Source organism: Chaetodon trifascialis, chromosome 4, assembly GCF_039877785.1.
Source record: "Chaetodon trifascialis isolate fChaTrf1 chromosome 4, fChaTrf1.hap1, whole genome shotgun sequence".
In the NCBI taxonomy this organism is placed as follows: Eukaryota; Metazoa; Chordata; class Actinopteri; order Chaetodontiformes; family Chaetodontidae; genus Chaetodon; species Chaetodon trifascialis.
This window is the reverse complement of record NC_092059.1, coordinates 13,498,681-13,524,777: the sequence shown is the minus strand read 5'-3', so window position 1 is coordinate 13,524,777 and position 26,097 is coordinate 13,498,681. Positions and strand designations below refer to the sequence as shown.

General features: G+C 40.3%; 3 protein-coding genes across 10 annotated transcripts in view; 2 read left to right on the top strand and 1 right to left on the bottom strand.

Annotated features, from left to right (window-relative positions):
- ttll7 (tubulin tyrosine ligase-like family, member 7) overlaps positions 1–9,382 on the bottom strand; it is a 70,107-nt gene extending 60,725 nt beyond the window's left edge. For all 7 annotated transcript variants that reach the window (XM_070961824.1, XM_070961822.1, XM_070961825.1 and 4 more), the window contains exons 1-3: positions 9,109–9,382; positions 2,236–2,636; positions 1,642–1,773 (exon numbers count right to left, since the gene is read on the bottom strand). In XM_070961824.1, the coding sequence (XP_070817925.1) occupies positions 1,642–1,773; positions 2,236–2,260 (157 nt within the window). In that variant the 5' untranslated portion in view covers positions 2,261–2,636; positions 9,109–9,382. The remainder of the gene's footprint in view (positions 1–1,641; positions 1,774–2,235; positions 2,637–9,108) is intronic.
- Positions 9,383–11,529: 2,147 nt separating this feature from the next.
- On the top strand, positions 11,530–22,990 carry prkacba (protein kinase, cAMP-dependent, catalytic, beta a). Of its 2 annotated transcripts, none has more exons than XM_070961829.1 (10): positions 11,530–11,866; positions 15,534–15,595; positions 15,801–15,929; positions 17,131–17,229; positions 17,419–17,501; positions 17,730–17,856; positions 18,114–18,209; positions 18,588–18,710; positions 18,876–19,040; positions 19,519–22,988. In XM_070961829.1, the coding sequence occupies exons 1-10, from the start codon at positions 11,821–11,823 to the stop codon at positions 19,642–19,644; spliced, it is 1,056 nt and encodes a 351-aa protein (XP_070817930.1). In that variant the 5' UTR covers positions 11,530–11,820; the 3' UTR covers positions 19,645–22,988. The 2 variants fall into 2 exon arrangements, with proteins under 2 accessions (XP_070817930.1, XP_070817929.1); XM_070961828.1 differs by lacking the exon at positions 11,530–11,866 and adding an exon at positions 13,542–13,727 and having other exon boundaries at positions 19,519–22,990.
- A 96-nt stretch (positions 22,991–23,086) lies between these two features.
- On the top strand, positions 23,087–26,016 carry samd13 (sterile alpha motif domain containing 13). Its single transcript, XM_070961114.1, has 5 exons — positions 23,087–23,294; positions 23,672–23,787; positions 24,730–24,772; positions 24,882–24,993; positions 25,082–26,016. The coding sequence occupies exons 2-5, from the start codon at positions 23,760–23,762 to the stop codon at positions 25,223–25,225; spliced, it is 327 nt and encodes a 108-aa protein (XP_070817215.1). The 5' UTR covers positions 23,087–23,294; positions 23,672–23,759; the 3' UTR covers positions 25,226–26,016.
- Positions 26,017–26,097: the final 81 nt, after the last annotated feature.

Sequence of the window (26,097 nt, the reverse complement as noted above, 5' to 3'; positions counted from 1 at the left end):
CGTAATGCCTCTCTTCAAAAAGATAAATTAATTGTCTGTAATGCATTCAAATCCCACTGGAAAGCCCGTAGTATGAGAGATAGGTGGCAAGCCCATTTGGACATTAATCCGACAACTATTCATTATTCAGTGAGTAATGAAAAATTCATATGCCCTAACGAAACGAGGTATTAATTAATTTCTCGAAAGCCTTCACAAACCTGGAGAAGGCTTGCCGAATGTTGCATGATGGCACTTGAATGGGAAAAGGTGTTTCCGATGTAACTTCATCCATCTATTACTTCAGTAGAGGTTGACAGTGTTTTGCTAACAGGAACATGGAGGGTTTACATCACAGCAGGTCTATGCTTACAGCTACCAGTAGGGTCTTCAAGTACGAAGCTATAATCAACCCTTGCTTTCCCATCCCACCAAACAGACATCCTTAAGACCAGAGTTTACACTCCCTTCTCAGTGGGTGTGAAGCAAACACCATATTCCTTCACCTTTAACCTTTATCTGTAATACCATCAATTCTGGAACAAAAAAAGACAGCTGCAAAAAGGTAACAGCAAAAAGCGGACCATCTGTCTGGCCCTTAGTGTTAATTTTCCTTCAAAATAGCCCTGCACTACCCTCAGAATGGCCACTGTGAGGGTCTCGTCACAGCTAGCAAACTGACTCACAGCTAGACTCCCATCTACCTACAGGATCCCAGCAGCCCCCAACTTCTACTTGCTGCTGCTGACTCCTTATTTTCATAGGTTGTAGTTCACCCCTGAGAGCTGTGCTGCCACACAATATACTGAACATGTGAGGAATGCTTACTGTGCTCTTTTGGCCCTTCTCAAAAAACCTCACTGCCAAGTTAAATTACCTCAATAAAGATTTATGTACGTACAAAAGGCCGAGCTGTCTCCGTGTGAACTGTTTGGCTGCGCTGCAACTCTATTAGGTTTCATTTAAGACATTAAATAACAAAGACCTCCTTCAAACAATCCACCACAGCAAATTTGATTTTATTGTTAAGACGACTGTGATTGGATTTGTGGTGTTTTGAGGGACCGACTGGGCATTACTAAGAGCTGTTTCCAAAATCAATATGCAGTTCACTGTGTCACAGTGCACTGCTCGCACCTGCAGAACCACCCAAAATGTTAAAAATCAAAATATACATTCAGAAGCTTGAAATCTGAGGCTTTGTTTTACTGTATACACAATGCAGTTAGATCTGACATAAAATTAACAGTGCATCCAACATGTATATGTAAGTAATATGAGAGAAAAAAAAATACATACTGCTAATACTATGACTGAAACTGAAACTCTAACCACTTATGCTACTGCTTAATCATTTCAGACAACTCCCTTGTTTTTCCTACAAAAAACATCAATACTCAGATAATGTATATCAATGAAAGGATTTCATCAGCCATCTCAAAGACAGCCTCTTTTCATCCTCCACTAGCTCCTCCATTAAGATGAACTCTTTCATCAGAAAACATCTTTGCAGACTGACATTTCTGTGGCATGTATGTTTTACCTCCCTTTTTAAGCCTGTTATTAATCATGTCTAAAATCTTTATTGAACATTTTTGTGTATTGTATTCATTCCCGCAACTTCAAAAGTGTTTTAATATCATTAGTAATATGTTACCGTACCAATCTCATATTTGGTGCCAGCGACATTGGCTGTGATGGTGCCTTTCTTCTTTTTGGTGCGCACCTTCCTCTTTCCACTGCTCTGGTAGGAGCCCACAGATGGCCCGTTCACGGGGGACGCTCCTTGATCCTCTGGAGGAGGAGACAGCATACAACAAAACTAGATACAGTCACAGCTTGTGCTCCAGACTGGGAGGGGAGCAGGAGTATTCTAATATATTTTCCTCATTTCTTCAGGGGATTTAGTGAGGTTTGTTTATGGAGCTAGGGTGTAAATGAATTAGAATTCTAGTTTGTTATAGCTGCATGCATCATGATCCTTTTATCATAATCTATACGTGTGTGTGAGAGAGAGAGAGAGAGAGAGAGAGAGAGAGAGAGAGAGAGAGAGAGAGAGAGAGAGAGAGAGAGAGAGAGTGTGCATGTGTGGCTCTGTGCAAGAGAGAATAGCACTGATGAGCGGGCAGGCAGGCACATATACTGTATATGAGCAGGTGGCCAGGTGTGTGTGTGCCTCTGAGTGCCACAGTGTGCATACACCATCTAACAGAATAACCCTATCAGTCTGGAGAAAGCTGGACCTTTCTTACTCACCTCCTTCATTGGGAGGGGAGGGCATCTCAGGGGCTGGAGGAGTGAAGGGGCAAGCCAAGCTTTCTGCCAGGCTTGGGGGGCGGGTGGACCTCTCAGGGTACTCACAGCACCCTCCAAGGGCTCTCTCACACTTGCACTAGTTAGTCTTCCCTGTCTTGGGCTGTATGGACGATGTAGTTCGGGATGGTCCAATGGATCATCTGAGCATCTCCCTGGCGCCTTTCAGCAGCATAAAGAGCAGCAGAAGAGTCTGAGTGGGCAGGGGAGTTGGAAGGGGGTAGCAGTGGAAGGGAAGAGTGGGAGGGGGAGGGCCTCTCAAGGGTCTACACAGCCCCAGCTTATTTACAGCCCCGAGAGGAGACAGGGAGAGAGGGGGTGGACAGAGGGATGGATGGGAATGCCTGTAGAGGAGAAGAAAAAAAGATATTTTATAGCTGCACAACAGTAGTAGTAGTAGGCTGACTGCTCAGAGGGTCTGTGTACATTTTCTCACTGCACTGAACTGCATTGGACATGCTTTTGATGTAAAGCAGCAGCAACACAGGCCTATCACAGGCTACATCAGTCAATCTGACACTGAGCGTAACAGTTCAGTGAGAACTCTGTACAGCTCTGACACTGCAGTACTACTAATGAAATAATCTAAAGCTGCGTGATGTCCGCTGGACTAATTTGTATTCCACGGAACCATTGTGAAATATTAATGTGGATGTCAAGTAAAGGGTTTGCAGCTTCTCATTGTGCCTCATGTCTGTGCCAGCTGGGTTTCACTGTATGGCTGAGAGGTGACTTCATTCAAACAGATGGCATCTTTACAGTGGTTTGTTAAAAGGAAGCTTCGGGCTATGAACAGTGTGGGAAATTAACACCAGTCATCAGCCAAACCCTGTTATTGTTTGGCTGTGGTCTGAGAGTGTGTCTTCAAACCACTTTTGGATGCAGTACACCATTGTTGAGATGTCCAGTCACATTTAATTTTGTGCAGGCTGGGGCAGTATAGTGAGTGGTTAACACTGTTCCTTCACAGTAAAACAGGACTGTGCTTAAGTCTGTTCCTTGTGAGGGGTTTGCATGTTCTCCTTTTGTCACTTTGGGCTCTCGTGTCCAGATGCTCTATTCTTCCCATTTTCAAAGACAAAGCAGCATTCAGGTGGACTGGAGACTCAAAATTTCCCACAGCTCTGAATTTGTGTTCCTCCATCCAGTGATGGACTAGCGAGCTATAAACTGTTTCCCCAATTTACAGCATGCTTGGAACAATTCCAGCTACTCACAAATCAAATAGCTGCAAAATTTTGAGTGATACATACTAATGCACTGTGGGCCTGGAAGCAACCCCCTTCCTGAAGGGTTCGCAAGATTATCTACGTTACACTGATCTTTTCTTGTTACTAGATATTTTACTTTATCAAGTCTCCAAAAATTATTCAAATTAAATAAGAGAAAATATATATATATATATATATATATATATAAAATATAACACTCTTTTTGTCATCCTCCTCACAACCCATGAATACATGTAATGTGCTGCAAGGCAGCATTTCAGATGTCACAAGCTAAAAACCCACTGCCTCAGAAAGTGTTTAAAACTGCCTTGTTTGTTACAATTATAATCTTGGTTTCAATGTTTCCCAGATGATGGCAAATATTAACTTTTGCATGTTCAAAACTCAGGGGGAACCATGGTGACTTCTGTATGATATCGCACTCATGCAAGGCCATTTCCTGCTCAGCCTCTTCCTGTGGTTGAAAAATCCAAATCCAAAATCCTCATCAAGATGTTCTTGTTTTGCAGAAGAAAAATAACCGCAAGACTGTTGGCTCAAAGAGATGCAAGGTATCACGTCCATGAAGTAGAGTAACAGATATAACCACATAAACTATAAATCATAGGTAATATACACCAGATACATCTACAGTACACTGGCTTGCGGTGCCTCCTTTGCATTTCATAAAGAGATCAACAGTAGCCTCTAGTGGTGAGAATATAGTGAAAAGCCCATTGCCTATCTACCAATGTTTACTGTCCACGCACACATCAGTGTGTAGGTGTAAATGTACACAGATACACATCAGAAAATATGCACGCACACTGACTTGAAAAGCAACCCTATCGATTCAATCAGCATCCTCTGGACAAATTAGATTGGGGAAACAATCCAGTCGCATTACTTGATCACTCAGTAGTCTTCACTGTCAGCCTCTTGGCCTGCCTGCGGTAAGCACAAGACATTGATCCTGGGGAGGACAGAGACTGGAATGAGATCAGCACAGAGGGGGAGAGCAACAACAAAGAGTCAGAGTGATAAAGTGAAGCAGGCCGTGCTGATGACAACCTGCCCCCACCTCCCAGTGGTGTACTGGTTCTCTGTACAGGAGCCAAGTAACTAATCTATAGGAGCGCTGGACCTTGGTGTCATGTAAACCCTCAGGAACAAGAGGGGATCTGACAAGCACATATAATGTAACTTAACACCTACAAACACACATAAGACAAGAGCACACATACATACTGTAATGAAAGGAACTCTGGAAAATACTCACAATCATCCACAGACAAGGGCTGTGATGTTATTCTTAATTATTCTGCACAATATCGCGGGACAATTAATCTTCATAATTTAAGGATCATTTGCTTTTTGTGTTACTCTGAATATCAGCATCTTAATTATTTTCAAGTACAGTACACACTACTAAATTAATCAGAATGTTTAATGTTGCTATTTATCTCAATATTAATAATTATTTATGGTGTTAACCACATTGTTTAATATCCCCAGTTTCCAAGTGCTCATATTTTTACATTAAATTTGGACAAAAACTTAGTCATGCTCAAGTCATGCTGCCATAATAACTTAAAGAGAAGCACATTCACAAATAGAAATTCAGTTTTCAAATATCTGATCTTTCATAAACTTTCTGTCCTTGCTCCTCATAGAGTAAAATGTCAGATTTCTATAGTGGCGTGTTTGCCTGACCACCATAAGGTCAGAGCTGAGGCACTTATCGCACTGACCCAGCAAAAAAGTGGCTGTCATGTTTTGCTCATTTGTCGTAGTGACGGTGATGGTTATCAATCACAAGATGGCCTAGTTTTACTTGCATTCACACGATAGAAGTGGCATTTCAATGAAAGCAGACACCAGCTTACAGTAACTGTTATTACTGACTCATTGAGGGCTGCGAGCAGGACATCCTGCTAAATAGAATAGAAAATAATGACATTTACAATATTTACTGCACTGTCATGTATAGTACACTGTATTATGCTGAAGCATCTGTGAGCTGCTGTCCTTAGATGTTTCTTTTTTCCCCTCTTTGCAGTTTCCATCAAACAACTGGTTACTTTTCATAAAATTTTGTATATAATGTGAGAATATCCACAAAACAAGGTTCAGTCTTTGTAAGCATTACTTGACAATATATTCCACAGCTGGCATTGTCACAAATTAATCCTTGAGTGAAGTATTAACGACAAAATCTTTACTAAATCCCATCCACTAAATAGTGTCCACTGTTAATCCTCTAGTGTAATGACACATTTTCTCCAACAGAGGGAGCCAGAGGACCACCACAGCAGAGCGGAGCTGAATGGGCAGAAATGGTGAGCTCATTCCCTTCCCCTTTGCCACACACAACACAGAAAGGCTCCATTGTAAAGAGTCAGCTCTTCATGCTGCTCAGCTGCATCACTCTGTGTTTCACAGCCTCTGAATGCATGGCTGTCTTTCAGGGCATTGATATGCAGAATTTCCCCTAATTATGCAGCAGAAGTTGTTCGTGTGTGTCACGTTACTCTAAGCATGTTCTGTCTCAGGAGCATACATTTTGTTGGCAGCATTTAGTCTACATCAAAACTCATACTATTAAAAACATTTCCTGAAACAATATCAGGAAGTAAAGTGGTTCTACTTCAAAACTCTACCAAGAAATTCATCTTCACATAGATATTGTGTCACTATCATAAGGCAATGGCATTTCAAAAATATGGTATCCCTTTTTATATCAAAAGCAAATCCAAAAAGACAGTACAAATAGCTTTACAAGAAGTATGCCAAAGGAAAAGCTGAACCCAAGCAGGAGACTGTTTATTCATGACAAGCGTTGTCACACCAATTACACCAGTCCCTTCAACAACCAGCAGTACATCCCTGAGGGGGTTGTTTTATGTTCTCCCTGTCTTACATGAAACTACATCTTGAAAGCAGTCGTCAAATTCAGAATCAATAGAAAGGAATCACCACTTAGCCTCACATTATGCTGAAAGCACAGGATTTGCAGACACAAGTTCTTTTCTGTACATGCAGTATGCTCCCATCTTGCCATTACAGCAGTGCAGGGACCGCAGGGTAAAAGGGCAGAGACACTGGCTCAGAATGGAGACATGTATGACCATATTACACATCCTTGACTGAAAAGCAAATGTAAACAATGTAAAAAAAATGGACCTTTTGTCATATAAATAGTAGAAACCCTCTGCACTCGACATTTTCTTACACTTTAACTTTTCTGTGCAATAATCTGTGTAATAATCTGTGCAGTCAAACCTGTACATAACAGCCTTGTAAATACTATTTATTATTTCTTAGAATGACGTTTTTTTCTTTCTTTTTATCTCACTCTTTTGTGTGTTCACTACTATATCCGCTTTATTGGTGCTGCTGTAAATTGGAATTTCCCCTTGCGGGGCTAATAAAGGAATATTGATCTTGATTAAAAGGCACAATGCCCAAATTCAATCTGTACACCTTCAAGATCTGAAACATACAGGACACTTGCATGATCCTTTTTCTAAAAACCCTTTCTATTTATATCATTATCTATTTGACCACCACTGCAACATTGTCCTCCCAGGAAAAATGATAGCTGAGTTTGTGGACCACTCTCACAGGAAAGTAGTTGGTTTAGAATTGCCAGTGAATCTAAAATTAGCTCAAACCAGTGACCCAACTCGGGCTTCGTGCCTTCTTCCAGATATGAGTAGGAACAAGTGTGGGAGCTGTCAGCCCACAGGGTACTGAAATACACCAACAAACAGCTGAGTGTTAAGCTTAACTTTATCAGAGAGAATCTACAGAAATATTGTAGATGCTATTAAACATTTATATTAACTACAGTCCTGCCTGACCTTAATTTGTGTAACTGGGGCATATAACTTGTGGTTGCAAGAATTTGCACATTACATGCTTTTTCAAAACCACCGAACGGTTCCAACAAAGCAAGCTTCACATGCATGGAGATGTATCATCAACACCTATGAACATGTGTTAAACTGTTAATCATCACTTTGCTCTAGGGCTGCAACTAACGCTTATTTTCATTATTGATTAATCTGCCCGTTATTTCCCTGAATAGCCAATTAGTTGTTTAGTCTATAAAATGTCAAGAAATTTCTAAAAATGCACATAACAATTTCCCAGAGCCCAAATAACGTCTACAAAATGCTTCTTTTATGAATTATTATCCAAGTAGTTGGTGATCTAAATTCTTACCTGAACCTGTCTGATTATTGCCAGATAAAACAAGCGGTCTCCAGTCAGAAAACCCAAAAACAGATACAGAGAGAAGAGAAGACCCTCATCAAGCAAAATTTACTTGGTGAATTAATCAACCTGTAAATCCAAACCAGCTGCTGACAATATGTGAACTTATATAACAAGCAAGAACTCTCATAATTGGTCAGAGGTTACTTTAACTGCATGGCATTGGTCAAAAAAGCTGATGCTCATATGGCATGTAATTCTAAAAATGTAAACCTGATGAGCAATGTAGAAGTCCAGGCATTTGAGTGAATAGGCCAAACCTACCTGTATTTATGGTGGTCTCGCACATGAGAGGTGTCAAATAGCAAGCAAGCCTAATTCCTTCCATGTAGGTGCAAAACTGCAACGAATATCCTGTATTAATCCAAAGAATTCAGGATGCCAACTGTAGCCGGCATCAAAATAAAAGATTACACAGATCATATCCGTCTTAATAGTCTTATCCCTGGGATATGTTCATATGGCAGGCTGCCATCCAGAACTCATATGTTATGCTGTTATTATTATGTAATCCATCTGCTCTGTCGGGACTGGTCATCTCCAGGGTGCTTTATCAGCATGTGGTCTGTAAGTGGCACACTGGACTACAAACAGACCACACTAAATCAAATGGCTCTTCAAACACCACATCTCTCATGTGGCGTTTGAATTAACCAGGCTCGGAGCATCCAAAGATAAACGCCATCTATAGCATTGCATGTCAAAACAGATTTCTTAAGGGCACTTGCAAAGCTAGCCTCAGCTAAAATGCTATGCTACTAAGAACAGCGAGGCGACCTATGCCTGTCACAGCACAGCAGTCAATATGGTATCTTCCAGATCACTGGAAGGATAGTAGGCCATCCCCTTCCACAGATCTTGTCTGTATTTTGGGATTAGCGCAAGATAGACTTCTTAAATCTCGCATACAATATCTTTGATATCTGGGTTTTTCGGGAAATTGGTTGGGCTCGCATATTAAATGTCACAAACACTAAGCAGAAGCATTATTGCTATGAATCAGTTTCTTTCAAGCAGTAGCTAACGTTAGGTTGCTAGCCGCTTGCATAGGTCAGGTGGAATACTCAAACGGAAACAATCTGGCCGTGTTGCTATTCAGTTAAGTTGCTCCCATCAAAAGCAGCGCTAACAGCAACGTTAACGTTTAACTGCGAATGAGGGTGTCTTCATTTCACGTTGCTTCAAAATGAAATAACAATTTCCTGAATGAGACACCGTCTCATAATTCCAATGAAACACAATGACCCCGGGCTACTCTACAGTTAGCTTAGCCGCACTACCTAGCAAAGGATGGAGAGGCGAAAGCGAAGTAGTCCGTTAACGTTACCTTATTTATTCCAGGCACTGGCAGCGCAGCTCCTCTGCTGGTCTCATCCAAACGACACAGCCGCCGTGACTGAGGGAGACACTGGGATCTCTTAAGAGAAACCGTCCAGTCCCAAGATTATTTTTCAAGACTATAACAGTGTTTATGGTTTATAATGGCGTTACAAATGAACACTGACGTTGGTTGACAGACACACACAGAAAAATCTGTATCTTGCACACCTCTGGTGTGCTGTGAGTGCCGGAGCGAGCGCATGGGCAAAACCATTCGCTCTGTGAGAGGGGGAACCCGAGAGAAGTGCTGAAGTTTGCATTCTCAATCTGGCACCAACGTGACGTTTAGTGTGCTGAAGGCCGTACATGTGAAGTCAGCACGTATCATTTTCAGCTCTTAACCAGTTCTGAGTCAAGATAAAAGTCTTACCACAGCTTCGCGTTGTATTTCGTGCACCTTTCTGTCATCGTTTAACGTGGGTTTCGGTGCAGCTCTTCCTCCACAACTTGCTGATACAAACACAGGGAGGCTACCTAGCAACTGTGTCGCTGGCCATGGTGCTAAAAATCAACCCTGTGGAAAATGGGTGCGACCCGTTCAGAGTTCAATAACATGCCATTCACTTCTTATCATCATTTTATCGTTGTAATAACATGGAAATATTCCTCAAAAATCCCATTTCTTTCATACTCCTTTGTAAGTATCAGTTTATGTTAAATTTACGTATTTCTTTACTTTAATCATCCACAATTGAATGCATCATTGGTCTTTTGCGATCAGAGGCGTTTCCTGCAAGGTCATCTTGAACTGCATCAGTTTCGCTTGTTTCAGTTGTGTAGGTGTGTTTATTTATCACAGTCATTCTATTCAGCCATTCATTCACATACTGATTTATTTCAACACCTCAAAGACACGTTTGAAGTATCACAGCCACTTGGCACCTATGAACAACTGGCTTTTGATGCAAAGTGTTAACCACACTAGAGGTGACACCATGTCCCTCTGGTGTATCTTTGCTAAAAATCTGTATTCTGATGTAACACCCATGATCCTTGTAGAGAAAGTAAGTCTGTGGTCATGTGACCCCTTGGAGGTCAGAGCTCATGGTCAGCTACAAAGTTTAAGACATTTGAATTCTAACTAATTTATTAATTTTTGACATTCGACAATGCATGTGCACACAAATAGTTTATATATTAAATTAATTAATTCACACCTTGTGAACCACTACCATATCTCCTGCAGCCTTGCAGATGCAGTTTAAATCATAATCAAGACTCAAAAGGTCAATCAAGATGAGGAATTATAGCTTTTTTCACTTCCATCTTAAATTACTGGTTGACAGTCACCAATTTGATCCAACTTGATTTGAATAAGTAATGTTCAAATGAAATGAGAACATGAAAATTTTTTCTCAAGCTGGGGTGTCTGTTAAATAAAAGAGATTGCTAATGCTTCTCATCACAAGGATTCACAGGTTCAACAGGTGTTTTCATGTCGTCAAAACCACCCAATCCAAACAGTTTCTTCCAAACACACTTGACTTTGAAGGACAATTTAATTTACATCCACAAAGTAGTTTGTACTATCTGTACTATCTGCTGCATTCATGTATCATTGGAAAAACAGAAACCCTCTGCTCGAAAATATAATACATGCTTGCTAAATCATTTTGTGGTCCAAATTCTGAACTGTTGACAGGATATTTCCATTGTGGTGCCGCAGAATTTTAAATGCTATATCAATAGTCATGAACAATGTCCATAACTTCATTGGTGGTGTTTCAAAGCTGAGCATAGGCTTAGAAGCCATTGCTTTTGCTGCATTCATTCATGGTGTTTTTGAAATCTTGACTCACTGAACATAATGGAAAATCAAACAGCATGAAAAATATTATTAAAATTGGGATTTCCACACATGTTATGTCTACTGTATAACATTGTAGCTTCACCTGCATGCACCTTTTACAACATTAGTTTTTGTATTTCAGATCTCAATAAAATGGGTTGCTAATCATCATATAGGGATAAAATTCCATTGTCTCTGATGAAATTTCTTATTTGTATTAATGCGCAAATTGATGAAATTACCTCAAGTAACTTTAGTGTTAGTGTACCTTCTGAGATATTTTCATGGCAACAAACTTCAGCTATATATTCAGAAACTGTCTTATGAATATTCATTACCGCAGGGGTCACCATAGCATTAATAATAATGACACTAACAGCAACAATAATAATAATGAAAAATTTTACTGGTCAAAATGATGAACTCTAATAAGTAAAGAAATGCTACATTTGACTCCTTTTAATGTGACAAGCAACTTTTATTCAATAAATCAAACAAATGTGGTGTATGAGTAAGTACGATTTCCGACTACATTGAACGCAGCATTTCATCCATCAAGTTTGTTCGGTGGGTATTCCCATATGACATGAACGCAGCACAAAACGACGGCAGGCAGAGGTGAGGAGTCTGGATCATGTTTTCATTCCAGCGGAGGCATACGTGAACGACAAAGGACACTGTAAATAAAGATCAGCAGGGCGGTTCGCAGAGCACGTCGAGGTTCTGTCTACAAAGAGAGGACATTGATGTTGGTTTTAGCCAACCAGCTAGCACAAGCTGAAATTTGTTAGCTAGCTAACGGAGGACCCTGTTAGCTAACTGCCACCATCATCGCTCCTAGCCAGCTGTGCATCGCCCCGTCTTCCTACGATGGGAAACGCAGCAACTGCCAAGAAAGGCAATGAGCAAGAAAGCGGTGAGCACCTGAAAACCACCCAGCTAGCCTGTTAGCCATCTAACGGTAGCCGCTGTTCAGCGTGAGCTTGTTTGTCACGAAGTCAAGGGAGAGCAGCCTTTTAGCAGCCGCTGTCCAGTATTAGCAGACAGCACAGGAATATGGGCTGCAGACAAGAACCATCTTTGGTAGGGCAGTTTACAAGGTGTTTGAAGTTAGCTCCTTCGTATTGGTTTCTGTTAGCTTATCTCACTTGGAAACAGAGTCACAGATGATGCAACTAGCTAATTATTGGAAGCGACGTATGTGTAAAGGGCAGGGAGGTCCTCACCATCCTGTTGAAGATTTCCCACAGCAGTGAATGCAAAGAAACATCCTTGACTCAACGAACTGAAAGCTTTTCTAATTATGTTACGCTGTAACGTTAAACTGAAGTTATCAACGCGCCATGTTTATTTTCCAAAGAGCTAATATCAGCCGCCTAGAGCCAGATAACAGCATCAAACATTGGTTTCTACTAAAGCCTCAGTACACGGCCTAGTCACCGCTAACAACAGGTACCTGATAACGACTAACAGACAAGCTGCTTGATGTGGTTAAACCAGGCTAATGATTGTAATAAATAAGTGTGTGTAGTTTCTAGTGTGGCTTTGTTTTCCAAAATGTGGCCTACAAAATGGGTAGCAGCAGTTTCTATCCAACCTGGTTAACGCTGATGTGTCAAGTCAGCTGTCAACAAATGCACTGTAAATCAAAGTGCCATGCCTCGATCTCTGCTCCCTGACAGTGACATTAGCCTGCTGTGTTGATGCTTTAACATAAAGGTTGGTTGGATGGTTGCACCCTTCCCAGTCAAATTGCACTTGTTGAATAGCCGTTGGCAATCTCAAGTCCTCCATCAATCCTTTGAAAGTAGTGGCCAGAGGGCACTCTGTTGTGTTTGTGGTGTGTTTGTCAGTAATGACCGAGGTAATCCACTAAACTGTACCATGTCTAGTAGTCTGTCTGGAAAGCACTGATCTTGACCTGCTTTCTGATCGGCAGCAGTCCATACGCTCTGGCAGCCTTGTGACTCAAGACACCTGTAGTGTGTGCAGGGATGGGCTGAGGGTTGTGTACAGTAACACTGTGGTGCAAACACGTTTTTGCCATGTAGATTTCTCTGTAGGCTTTAGGTATTTTAACTATCCAGAGTGATCCAAACTGGTGCAACTCCAACACAAACCCACATTTCTAGCACACCATATGCAGCATGCGGGTGAATTCATAAGGGTGACAATAAGCACAGAGGAAAGCTTGTTGAAGGCATGCATTATAAAACTTTGCCACCAGAGAGCACAGTGACCTGGAGTTAACTTCTCTTTATGTCAGTCAGTGAGACATACAGGCGTATATCCTTTTCCTTATCAGCTCTGAATGCGCCACAGCTGTGCCGTGTTTTTGACATAATGTTATGAGACTGGCTTATGTGTGTGCTGTGCTGACTATGTACACCTTTGTCAAGACAATGTCACTAATTTTGCATGGGAGACCGATAAGTTTTTGCAAATGACACCACATAGACAAAGCAGACAGGCCGCTGACACTGATGTAGAGTACTTGAACAGGAAGCTTAACTTTATGTGGTTAGCCAAGCATTGCAGCGCTCTTGGCTGCATACAGGAAGCCAGTATCGCTCATTGGTCTTCAGGCTGAAAACGGTTACTTTGCGTGTGAGCCTGTGCACTCACACATCACCGAATTCGTCTCAAAATGGCCCAGGGAAAGGATCAGTCCTTCGCCAGCCGTTTTTTCAAATATTGTAAGAGTAACCAAGAGCACAGAGGACAAGAGAGTGAGGCACCTCGTATCTCAGAGTTCACCATCATTTGGGATAAGTCGAGTAAGTGCAGTGTTTTGCTTTTACACTTAAAATGCGTCAGACGCCTTCTGCAGCTCGGAGCAGGATGGGTCTCAGCTTACAACTTGTAGTTCTTTGTTGGCAGGACAACTGATTTGAATGCAGCTCATAAAATAAATCAGGCAGTATATTGGTCCAAATTGTTCAGGACTTTTAGTGGTTTTGATACACCGGTAAGTTTGATTATTGATTTTTTTTTTTTTTTTTTTTTTCATGCACCTAGGTGTTCAGTTGGCCATCATTAGTTTGTCAGGTCTTAAAACATCAAGCATCTGCCCAGTTTCACAACCTTTCATTGTTTAGAGTTTCTCCCCACCTTCCTCTTCAGGCTCATAGTTGTTGTGTTTGCACACATTCTTGATCCACCAGTAAGTGCAGCTTAGGCATAACATTTTGTAGAACGGGCCATTTGTGGTGCTTCAGTCGCTTATTTCATCTTAATATCTCTGTCCTGTCATTTTTGTGTACTGTTTTTCAAGTATGAAATGTTTTTATGTGTGCTTTTGACAATGTCTTTTCAGTCACTGTTGTTTTGTATACTTTGTGAAGGATGTTTGTGGGTTTATGTAATCTCATTCAGTGTAGGATAGTGAAAGCCTCCTCCAGTACCGGTAAGAAAGAAAAGTTTGGTCTAAATATTTAAAGACTACCAACCGTGCAAAATTAAACCATAATGAAAATAAATGTAATTGTTTAATTTTAAAGAACTAACAAAAATCTATTTTAATGAAGATGCTGTACAATAGTACATAAATATTGTTGACTATTGGTTTCAGCTTGATTCAAAGACACTGGAAGAAATAAGTCATCCAACCAAAGTAATCCTTTTGTTTCAATGCAGAGTCATTTAATGAGGTCTAGCTCCTGTCAGGTCTTAGGAGTTCCTTACGTCGTCTTTTTCAGTGTCATTTTGTCGTGTGTTGCATTTAATCCACTTGAATCTCAACTGTTCATGTTTTAAGCACTTCATAAATGTTTCTTCCTCTCTTTCTCTTCTCCATCATTTCCATCCATGTGGGTGAATGTTCCTGCAAACCCTTGGTGAACTGTAGAGACTTTTGGTATGCTCATATTTTCCATGAGCCGTCCTAAGTCACAGAGAGAACACTAATTCTGCAGTCAAGGCCTGCTAGGCTTGTGTTATCCTGCACATAAATATTAGTAAGATTGAGGTTAATGGGGACAGTCTGTTAACTTACTGCACACATACAGTACAGCAGTCGGTCAGTGACAGGTATTCACTTAAATCCGCAGCTGCATACCAAATACACCACCAACAAGACATTAGATACTTGCCATGACTCTGTGACTTTGGACATCTCATGTCTGCTGTGACTTTCACAATTCACTGTCTTTCTAATGCCTGCACTGTAGTCTCAGTTATGTTCTGCATTTTGTCCTTTTTCTCTGCCCATTATTGCTTCCTCCTTCACTCCCACCTACTCCTGAAAGGGATGCAGAATAGCTTGTCTTTGAATTGGCCAGTTCTGTAAAGTTTACATGAGCTCTTTGCATCACTTTATAATTAGAATTTCCTGCTTAGACGTGTGGTTTTGAGTTTTTTTTAGGAGGTTTTTTTTTTGCTGCTTTGTCTAGTTTAGTCCTGCATCCCCAGTACTTGACCTTTGCCTGACCTTAATGCATTTCCCTCGACATGTGAACTGCCTTTGTTTATTTTCCTGAACACGTAGAACTGCCCCAGTTTATTAGCTCCCTCAACATTTTACTCGACCTTGTGAGAGTGCCAAACTGGCAACTGTCAAATTAAACTTATGTCTCTTTTTATAGTGAAAGAGTTCTTAGCTAAAGCCAAAGAAGATTTTTTAAGAAAATGGGAGTGTCCTCCACAGGTAAGCTGTTCTCTTTTCCAACTTCAATGTTCCTTTACACTAAACTGAGATGAAATGAGTGGACATTTTGTGTCATAGCGCCAAGCCACTTCCTGCCTCAGATCTTGTTGACTTGAATGCTAGCTGATTGTGCTCGCTGATTGAGGTGTTTGTTGTATTTTTTGTGAATCGTTGACTCACTTTCACTGATAATGTGTTTCCTCAGAGCACAACAGGCCTGGATGACTTTGACAGGTTCAAGACTCTGGGCACTGGCTCATTTGGGCGAGTTATGCTTGTCAAACATAAAGAAACAAACCAGTTCTACGCCATGAAGATCTTGGACAAACAAAAAGTAAGTGTACTGGTTTAAAGAAAACAGTTTACCCGTCTTGTAAGAACTAGTGTCTGGTTAGCCTGTGAGAAACAAACTCCTGCATGCTTGACAAATGCTGTAACTACATAAGTGTCACATAAAAGGAAATGGAGCGTTTCCTCTCATGCACTGCCACCATGTTATCGCTGAAAACCTCAGAGACGCTTCACATGAGAGTTTCGATCTTTAAATACTGATGTGAGAGTCGTAGGAGGGGGTTAGCGCGTCCTCGGTGAGCTGCTCACATAGCGGTCCTCTGTTCCCTTGAATTTCACACCGTCCATATAAGAGGTAAACCTGTCTGACATTTTGTTTCAGCTGTACTGCTGAAAGACTTTTACAGTTTATGAGGACACGCGTGGCTCCTTTTTTTTGTTTCTGAACACATTGTGTGCTGAACATTTATTAGTGCGTCACAGCGGTCTTAAAGGTTTATTTTGTGTTTTTGCATGTTTGTATCTCACATGCTATTGTTTATGTACGTTTCACATTGCTGCTTACCATTTCCCAAAGCATGCCACGCATTTACAGGTTAGCTAATGTGTTTGGATTTTCAGTACAGTGTACAAATACAGTAGGTAATTCATCACAGTAGCTGTCATTGCCTGTTGTTATTATCATTGTGATGCAGCTAAAGCTATGGATTGAGTTAATGGCTGACAGTCTTGTGTGCTGATGTGCTCGTCTGAAACTCTGGCATCTCAGACTGGAGAGTCTGCCTGTGAACACGAGCCTTTTTAAACCAAGGACCTAGCAAATTAGCACTTGCCTGTCTGTGATATCTGTGCTTGCTTATTTTTAGTCCTCTGACTTTGATTTTCTGACAATAGCGCTCATGAATGCACCGCTGCTGAACACCTGACTCTTAAGTCTCTTCTGTCCAAGCTTCCCACCAACTCATGAATGCACCAAACCAGCAGACTGTTTAAGCGCCCTTTCAACCATTCAGCAGTCACCCTTAACAAAAGTAAAACCAGAACACGATGTTCGCCCTGAAGGATTATCTGTTTCGAGCATATTTTAAGTCTGTGCAAGTTGAGTTGAGAGTGGAACAGACACAACGTCAAAACCTAGAAAAATATTGCTATGCTTTCCAAAATGATCGTCTGAATTGGCCGTACAGAGCACTCAGAAATCATGAAAAACCCTGAATACTCATGGTGTGCCTCGTTTTTTTCAGGTGGTCAAGTTGAAGCAGATAGAACACACACTAAATGAAAAGAGAATACTACAGGCCGTTTCCTTCCCCTTCCTCGTCAGATTGGAGTACGCTTTCAAGGTACGTGCTGGCACCCACCTCTTACCACAAATTACATGGCGACCACAGCATGTTTATGCCTTATCCGTCAATCCAGTTGGGCTCTTTTCTTTCTCAACCTGAGGAACACTCATCAGTTAAGATGTGATCAGCTGTCATGCTTCGGAATACCCTCGAATGTACTTAACGGTGTCTTGCTTTGATCATCAGGACAACTCAAACCTCTACATGGTGATGGAGTACGTGCCCGGTGGAGAGATGTTCTCACACCTCAGACGTATTGGAAGGTTCAGGTATAGTGTACATAGAAGTTTACATTTAATTTTAAGTTTTTTTTTTTTTTTCTTATTTGGAGTGCTGTGTCAGCCACAAACAGCCGGGCAAAGACTTAGCACAGTGCTCACAGTGGTCTGGATGAAAAGGCTTGAGAGAGGTGGATGTTAAGGTGGCCCCAGAAGAAGAGACTTGTGTTCATATATTGCATCAATGCCTGACTGACCCTCCCTCCTCCCATCTTTCAGTGAAAACCATGCAAGATTTTATGCAGCTCAGATAATACTCACCTTTGAGTACCTTCACTCCTTGGACCTCATCTACAGAGACCTGAAGCCTGAAAACCTGCTTATAGATCAACATGGGTACATCCAGGTAGACGATCTATGTAAAACTTTATACTAGAAAAATATGGAAAAGTGTGTAGGAAACATTCAAGAAAGAATGCGTGAACCTGCTGTTTGTCAATATGAAGACAGGTAATGCAAAATAAAATGGCAAATTGACACATTTAGTCAATTTGACCCCAATTCAGGTATTTAAAAAAGCTGACGAACAAACAACAGCTTGAAGTGTAGTGCATGTTCACTGCCCTTCGTTCTCTCATCACGTTCTTACTGTTCTGTCCTCAGGTCACAGACTTCGGCTTTGCCAAAAGAGTAAAAGGCAGGACCTGGACATTGTGTGGAACTCCTGAGTACCTGGCTCCAGAGATCATCCTCAGCAAGGTGAAGCCCTTTTCCCAGCTTAGATCATCACCGGATAAGATTTGTGTCTGCTGATGTCTGTGGCTCGTTTACATCAGTCATTGAACAAGAGGATTTGTGAGCATATATTAAACATCAGTTGTGTCAGTTTGTCCAATTACTTTCTAAGATTCCTAGCTCCTAAAATTGGGGGACGTTTATAAAAAGTGATCCAGTTACATTTATATGATGTAAATGTGCAGAGCCGACATGACACTCCAGTGTGTTTCTGACTGCTCTGTATGTCTCAAGGCTTTCTGCCTGTCATTACCAGACGTTCACTACTTTACCAAGGTAGTTGAGCCAAGAAACCAACATGTATCCTGTGGAAAATAATGGATTTTAATCTGTCTCTTTCAGGGCTACAACAAAGCTGTGGACTGGTGGGCACTTGGAGTCCTTATCTATGAAATGGCTGCTGGTTACCCTCCCTTTTTTGCTGATCAGCCTATCCAGATCTATGAAAAGATTGTGTCTGGCAAGGTACACAGAGAGTCTTAGAGTTTGTCTGAAATATCTTAATGCTCTGTCATTTCTCCGCTTGCATTTTGTTTCTCTAGTGCATATTTCTTATTGTCATGTACATAATGTAACCAGCCATAATTGTGCTCGATAACCCATTGTTCCCTTCTCTCTTCACTCCTGCAGGTACGATTCCCCTCTCACTTTAGCTCCGACCTGAAGGATCTGTTGAGAAACCTGCTCCAGGTAGATCTGACAAAGAGATTTGGCAACCTGAAGAATGGTGTGAATGACATAAAAAATCACAAGTGGTTCTCCACAACAGACTGGATCGCCATTTATGAGAGAAAGGTAAGTGAATCCAGAAATCCAGATCTGTTACTGTCCCTCATTTGATTCTTGCTTTTAAAAAAGTCAGATAATAAACCGCTATTTTGAAAATCTACATCTCAAAGTAAAACTACCAACCAGGAGACATTTGCAGCAGTGGCAAATAACTGTATTTTTGCAAGTTAGACAGTGTGCAGGAGGGTTTTTTTTATTTTTTTGCAACTTTTGAACCACTAAAACTAATTATAAACTAATGATTTACCCATTTTTCATGAATTTGTTTTGGGGGTACCTGCAACCAGTTGATCAGAGCGTCCCAAGCTCAGATCATCCTGAGATCTGCCATATTGGAAGAACTCTCATGATTTCAGTGCAAAAATAAGCACAACTTGTAGAACGTTAACAGAATGTAGTTTACACATATAAACATCAACCTTTGCCTGGCTTAATTAATAAATAATCAGACCAAAGAAATTCTTATTTTCTCCTCTGCTCTAAGGTTGAAGCCCCGTTCTTGCCAAAGTGCAGAGGACCAGGAGACACAAGCAACTTTGACGACTATGAAGAGGAGGACATCCATGTCTCACAAACAGAAAAGTGTGCAAAAGAGTTTGCTGAGTTCTAGTGAGCGGGCTGGAGTCCCATCAGGGCTCTCGTGTTTCGGGATATTTGCACTCTCCTGAGGGTTAAGGTGGAACAGAGGCCGTCACGTGTTCAAAACAAATGCCTCGTTCCTTCATTCCACACAGCTGAATGAGGTCCTTCTTGCCATGATCCTGCGTGCAGTTAGCACTAACCTATACACAGGCACATTATGCAGACACCCCTGGTGCTGCAACACACAAATACTAGACCACGTTCTCATTTTTTTGTCTTCTTTTTCTTTTTTTTTACATTTGCCACCTTTGATAGCCTCCCTCCTCCTGATTTCAATTCAAATAATTATTTGAAAAGCAACATGAAAACTAATATTATGCCCATTTTCAAGAGGCACAAAGAGTGATTGATTGTATTAGCTGGTATTGCACACATTGTGATTTAAGCTTTGGGAAAATGGAAGGGATTTGAATTTTTTTTTTTTATTTCTAACATTGAGTTCACCAGTTATCTGCATCTGTTACATGCCTGAGTGTTTTTTAGGGTTCAGTTTATTATTCATTAATCATGAACACTTTAAAAGTAACCATTATTCATCATCATTCTGGAGCCCTTAAGACCTAGAACCATGTATTTGTGCATATAGAAATATACATATATGAGGATAAGATTTTCAAACACTTTGTGTTGTTAAAGCATGACCAAAATTCAAACAAAGAAACTAGTGTTTAGTGAAGGAAACGCAACACTGAAGACTCCGTGGTGTGGCTGAGTTTTAGCACTCAGGCCTTTCAGTTCTCGAGGAAACTGATCAATAGTGACAAGTGTTATTATGAAGCAGGAACTTGTCAGTGCTGTAATAACTGATCAATTGTAGCATTGTTTTATCCATATCCAGTCACATGCCACGTCCTTTTACCTCACACTAGTCGTATTAAATGAATGGAATGAGATGATATATTTTTCAGGTACAACTGAAGGCGTTCGAGTATGTCGCTCCACACAACAGGTCGTCTGTCTTTGGTACGTCCAAAAATGTATGATTTGCGGTGACATGGCATTTTTCGATAGCGGGAAGGTCAGTTTGTTAGATGTTCTGAAGAGTGTGTTGGCGTGGATGCAAAGCAGTGTTGTTCACATGGACATATTTTGTCCATTCTGGGTTTTGTTTTTTTCAACTTTTTTTCTCAAATGCTAGTTGTGCTTCAGCAGAGCACTTGGAAGTTATTGTGTTACTGCCATATTTGTTTTATTCTCATTTTTACTTTTGCATGTTTGCTACATTTGTACAGCCGTGTCACAACAAGCTAATAGTTCCCTGACAGTGTTCCCATCTTTTTTGTTGTTGTTGTTGTTGTTTCGTTACCTTTAAATTGTTTCATGACCTAGGACATCGATGCATTGAACAGGAAGTTTTTATGTGAGTGACATATTCCTCTGCATAATCCCATGAGAGCAAAATGAAATCATTAACCATGAGATAACAGAAAACTGAAATATCATAATGTAAAAGTATTCATTCATCTTAGTCACTACTTGGTTGAAGCATATACTTACCTCAACTATAGCTTGTAGTCTCTGCATCATTTTTTAACCAATTTGTACACTGTGATGGAGCAATATTTGCTCATTCTTCCTCGCAAAATTGCTCAGGCCGCGTCAGGTCGGTTAGAGAACGTTGACGGACAAAAGTGTTGTGGTCTTGTAACAGATGTTTAAAGGGAATAAGGTCAAGAGTCTGACTTTGAAGATTTTTTTTTTTTTTTCACTGTTAACCTCTCCTGTTAAGTTATTATACACATATTTAATATATGTTTTCTCCCCTGAAGAGGAATATAAGATTTATGAGAGTTTTCTATCCTGGGCACCTTTCATTTCCTGTGATTTCTGACACGTTGCCTGTCCTTGCTGCTGAAATGTAGTCCCTGCTCCCACAAACTCCTCACTGGCATGACAGGTTGACATGTGTATTTAACAGGGGATCATAGAATCTGTATGTCTGAGGTTCAATACCCACAAGGTCAAGGTGTCCACCTGTTGAACTTCCAGATGTCAGAAAAGCCCTTACTGCTCCTGCGTCTGCAATCCTTTGACTCTCTAGAAGGGAAGTTTGTCTCTGCCGTCCACTGGCAGGTCAGAGCTTGAGGTCATGTTTGCAGGTGGGACACTCAGGGTCGCTGGGAAATCTTAGTTGAACATTTCAAATCACAATAATGCATCTGTTGACATTCTTTCAATTGAACATCTCGTACGTCTTCTGATGTTTTCATCATTATTTGACATGGTGCTCAAGTGTTTGTAGGTGAGAAAAATGCAATTTAATCAAGTTCAACAGTCTTCGACAACCAAATGTGAAAAAGCTTTGGGGACTGAATGCTTTTTTTAAGGTACTGATGTACTGTATATGGATATTGGCTATGCCTGAATTTAGCTTTTTTTCATATATGGAGCACATGATGTGACATTTTATGTAGCCCTAATTTCGTTTCAAAAGGTACAACTGTTTCTATTTTTATTTATACTAGAGATGTCTAATAAAATTACATTAAAAATGTTTAAACCTGCATAGTTCTCAGCATATATAAGGAGATTTCAACTGTTTTACTCACAGAAGTGTTGTAAACAGTGAGTATATTGGATTATTTATTTGTACAACTTTTTTTTAATTTGCCCTTATTCAAAGATAAATGTATTTAAATGCATTTATAGAAATTAACATATTTACCACAGTTAGTACACATTGATGCCTCTCATGCCTATTTAAAACTGTAGCCTCTTAATCTAATTTTTGTTTGTTTGTTTGTTTTCTTGTTTGTTTTATTTCTTTCTTTGGAAATGAACTTAATAGAAGGGGTTCTAACATTTTTCCTAGTCTGAAGGGATGAACAGAATGTAATTGTGAATCAATGACTTTTTTTTTTTTTTTTAATTTGGACAGACTTTTAAAGCTACACCTGGGAATTCAGCATGTTTCAGTCCAAACTGCCTGTGTGTAAATCTTCCCAAAAAGTGTGTAGGAAATCCACAGCTCTTCTTATGTGTCATTTATCCCCATGTGTGTAATAATGTTTGTCATATTTGATGTAAATGATGGCACTTTTCCCTGAGCCACCTCACCGTCCTGACTGAAAGAAATCCATTTATGAGTTCTTCATAGCTAGTCACACATGCCAGTATGGGATCAATAATCTGAAATGTGTCTGTATTTAGTTTGTGGGATATTTTGCACATCATTTAGAAGGTTGCCACGTTTTTCCCACCCATATTTACTTGTGTTTGCAAGGGGAATATACTTTGCTGTAGCAGATTTTATGTAACAAAGGATATGTCACTATAATAAATTCTTTTTATTAAAAACTATAATTGTGATGAGAGATTGCTGTATGTGTAGTAATTGCACTGATTCAGCATGTGGCTGGTTGTGTTGAACTACAAACGGCGTTAAAACGGTTAAACACTTCACTTCCCATGATTCTCTGCTGTCATGTGGGCGAAGGAAGCTAAACCGATGAAGAAGGGCTAGTTGGCTTTACTTGATTAAATCTTGATTTTGTCAAATTAATATCGCCGTTTCTTTATTTGTAAAATATTTCGGTGATTAGACAGCTTTTCGTTATCTGAAGTACGTGTATTTCTTGGACGAACTGGTGTTGTCAAGCAGGAATCATCTAAAATAAGGTAACTTAAATTTTGTATTAGCGAAGCAAGCTAACTGTCCCTGTTAGCTTAATACGAAATACGAACAGGTAGCGATTAAATATTAGCTCTTGTCATACAGCGTAACGTTACTAATATGTTGTGCTGTACTGAATTGTACTGAATTTGATTTTATTAATGTACGTGGCAATTAAGGCAATTTCATGCTGTGTGTGTAACGTTATTCTAGTATTTTTGATCCAGCTAACAACGTGAGTTTTAGGTCGTCATTTTCACACACTGCAGCTCCCTGTTGTCAGTTCTTGGCATAGTGCTAACGTTAGCTTCGCTCTTAAGCTATGTTGTGCTTGACACTGTTGGTCCTGTTTATCAACTGCACTATCTCACTGTCACTGCAGTGAGGACATCCACTGCCAGGCTGCGAAAGAAAAGCAATGATGGTGTCTGAGCTGCCAACCCATTGAGTTCTCCGAGAGAAGACATCTGATGAAAACTTACTGCAGCGTTACTGATTGTAAGAGACACGTTTAAGTCTATGGAGGCTGAATTTTGTGCATGGGCTCAGTGAAAACACAAGCAGTCAAACTGCAGAGTAGTTTCTGCTTGAGAGGTTTTTGTATATTGCTGAAACCCGTCAGACCCTTTGCTAACTTCACTGTGAGTTCATGTTTTTGATGCTTAAACTCATATTAACAACACAAGATCCAACACAAGATGCACACGTTTTTTTTAAAGGAACACAGTATGTCCTGCTTTATAACTGGTGTCTGAAATGATGCATAAACCATCCAAAACTTAAATGAGATATGTTAGTGTTTAAAAGAAAAAAATCTGAAACCTGAAAGGATTATTATTGTTTTCACCAGATGTTTAGAGATGTTTAAAATAAAGTCAAAGGAATGTGAAAATTTTAACAGTACAAAGAATAAGTTTATGTATTTTGTTCATGAAGTTACAATACAGTTTATGGTTAGTATTGGTTTGTGTTGTTGTATCACCTATTTTATAGAACCTAGTGATTTATCTTTTAAAAAAACTTTTTTCACATAATTATATAGCCTGTTGAACTTTAAAAAATAGTGAAAAATACCAAAGGCGACAGCTCCAAAAGTCATCTCGTGTGACCATTTGTCCAAAACCCAAACATATTCAAGTTACAGTGATGAACAGGGAAAAGCAGAACGTTTGGCATCTTCGGTTGATGATTAACTTACACAATTAATTGAGTAGCTGTTATCTGTTCTCGACTTATCATCTCCACTCTTCTCTGAAAGCTTCTTAAGATAACGAATGTGTCAAGCTGAGTGACAGGACTGCGTGTATAAAAACACAAAAACTTGAATTTTGTGGTGAACACTGAGAACACTGGGTTGAAGTTACCACATGCTGTAATGGCTGTTTTGAAATGATGATTATTATTGGGTGTATTTATTTATTTATTTATTTATTGTTGCAGCCGGCATGGAAGACAAGGCAAATGGCTCTGTTGACACCAAAAGGTATCCTCTTCAATTAGTGAAAGACGTTTAGTCAACGAATGTGTTCAGCAGCTGTTACAGTTGAGCGTACATGCACATGAAGCTGAATCCATTCACTGTGATCCCACAGCCCAGTGGAGAACGGTCAGATGCCGGACCCCGCCAACTGGGGGGTCACTGACGTTGTCAATTACTTCAAAGCAACAGGGTTTGAGGAGCAAGCCACAGCTTTCCAGGATCAGGTTGGAGTGCTCTTCCTGCTCAGAATTCCTGTGGCGTGATGAAAATCAACTTGGATGTCAGTCAAATATTTCTTTCTCCACCTGACAGGAAATCGATGGCAAGTCGCTGCTCCTGATGACGCGTAACGACGTCCTGACAGGACTGTCAATAAAGCTCGGGCCTGCACTGAAAATCTATGAGTATCACGTGAAGCCACTGCAAACTCAACACCTGAAGACCAACGCCTCGTAGCACCGCAGGCCGTCAGTACACCCCACCTCAGTGACAATCATCATGTCAGGAGACCCCAGGTTAGCTGCAGCTTCACAAAGACTCCTCTGGCCACAGTGGCACCTTAACAAGATTTGAATGCTGTATGTTTTTATAAGCGTGGACCCCAAAATGGGTTGCACATGGAGTTCACTCAGCTGTTTACCCTTTCAGCCATTCTTATTTCTGCTGCTTGAGATATGTATTTTTATTTTTTTGTGTATTTTATTTAAAAGAAGGAAACTTGGGGGAGAACATGATTTTGTGTGTGTGTGTGTGTGTACATAAGTGTGTGTTTGTGTGTGTGCAAAGTGAATCAAGAATGTTGGTTTAAAAAAAAAGTATTTGTATATAAGATTATATATAGCTGTATGTTCTGTCGTACCTAAATACTTTGATACATGCAGAAAATTATTCTGCTGCATCCTATTTTGCCCTAAAATCGTTTTTTATGCCCGAATCTGCGCAGCTGAGTCCATTAGTCATCCTTAGCATGCAACAATGAAGCAGTTTTGTTTTCCCAGACACTAGGAGCTGACTGAAAGACTCTTTGTTCCTGCACACCTACATTATCTAGTCCCAAGGCTCTTGATATGAAAATATTTGTGGATATATTCTTATTATGTTCCTACCTGTGGTGCTTTCAGCATTGTCACAAAGACAACTGTATTGAAGTTTGTATGACCAATGTACATGTGCAACATAACACTGGAGTTTGAATATCTGAATCAAAGATTTGCAATAAACGGTGCTCTTTTCTCACCAAAGCACAACATTAGTTTATGCATTTATTCGCAGTGGGTTTTCTTATATTAATTCTTTTTTTTAGTTACATATTCACATGGCAAAAAGCT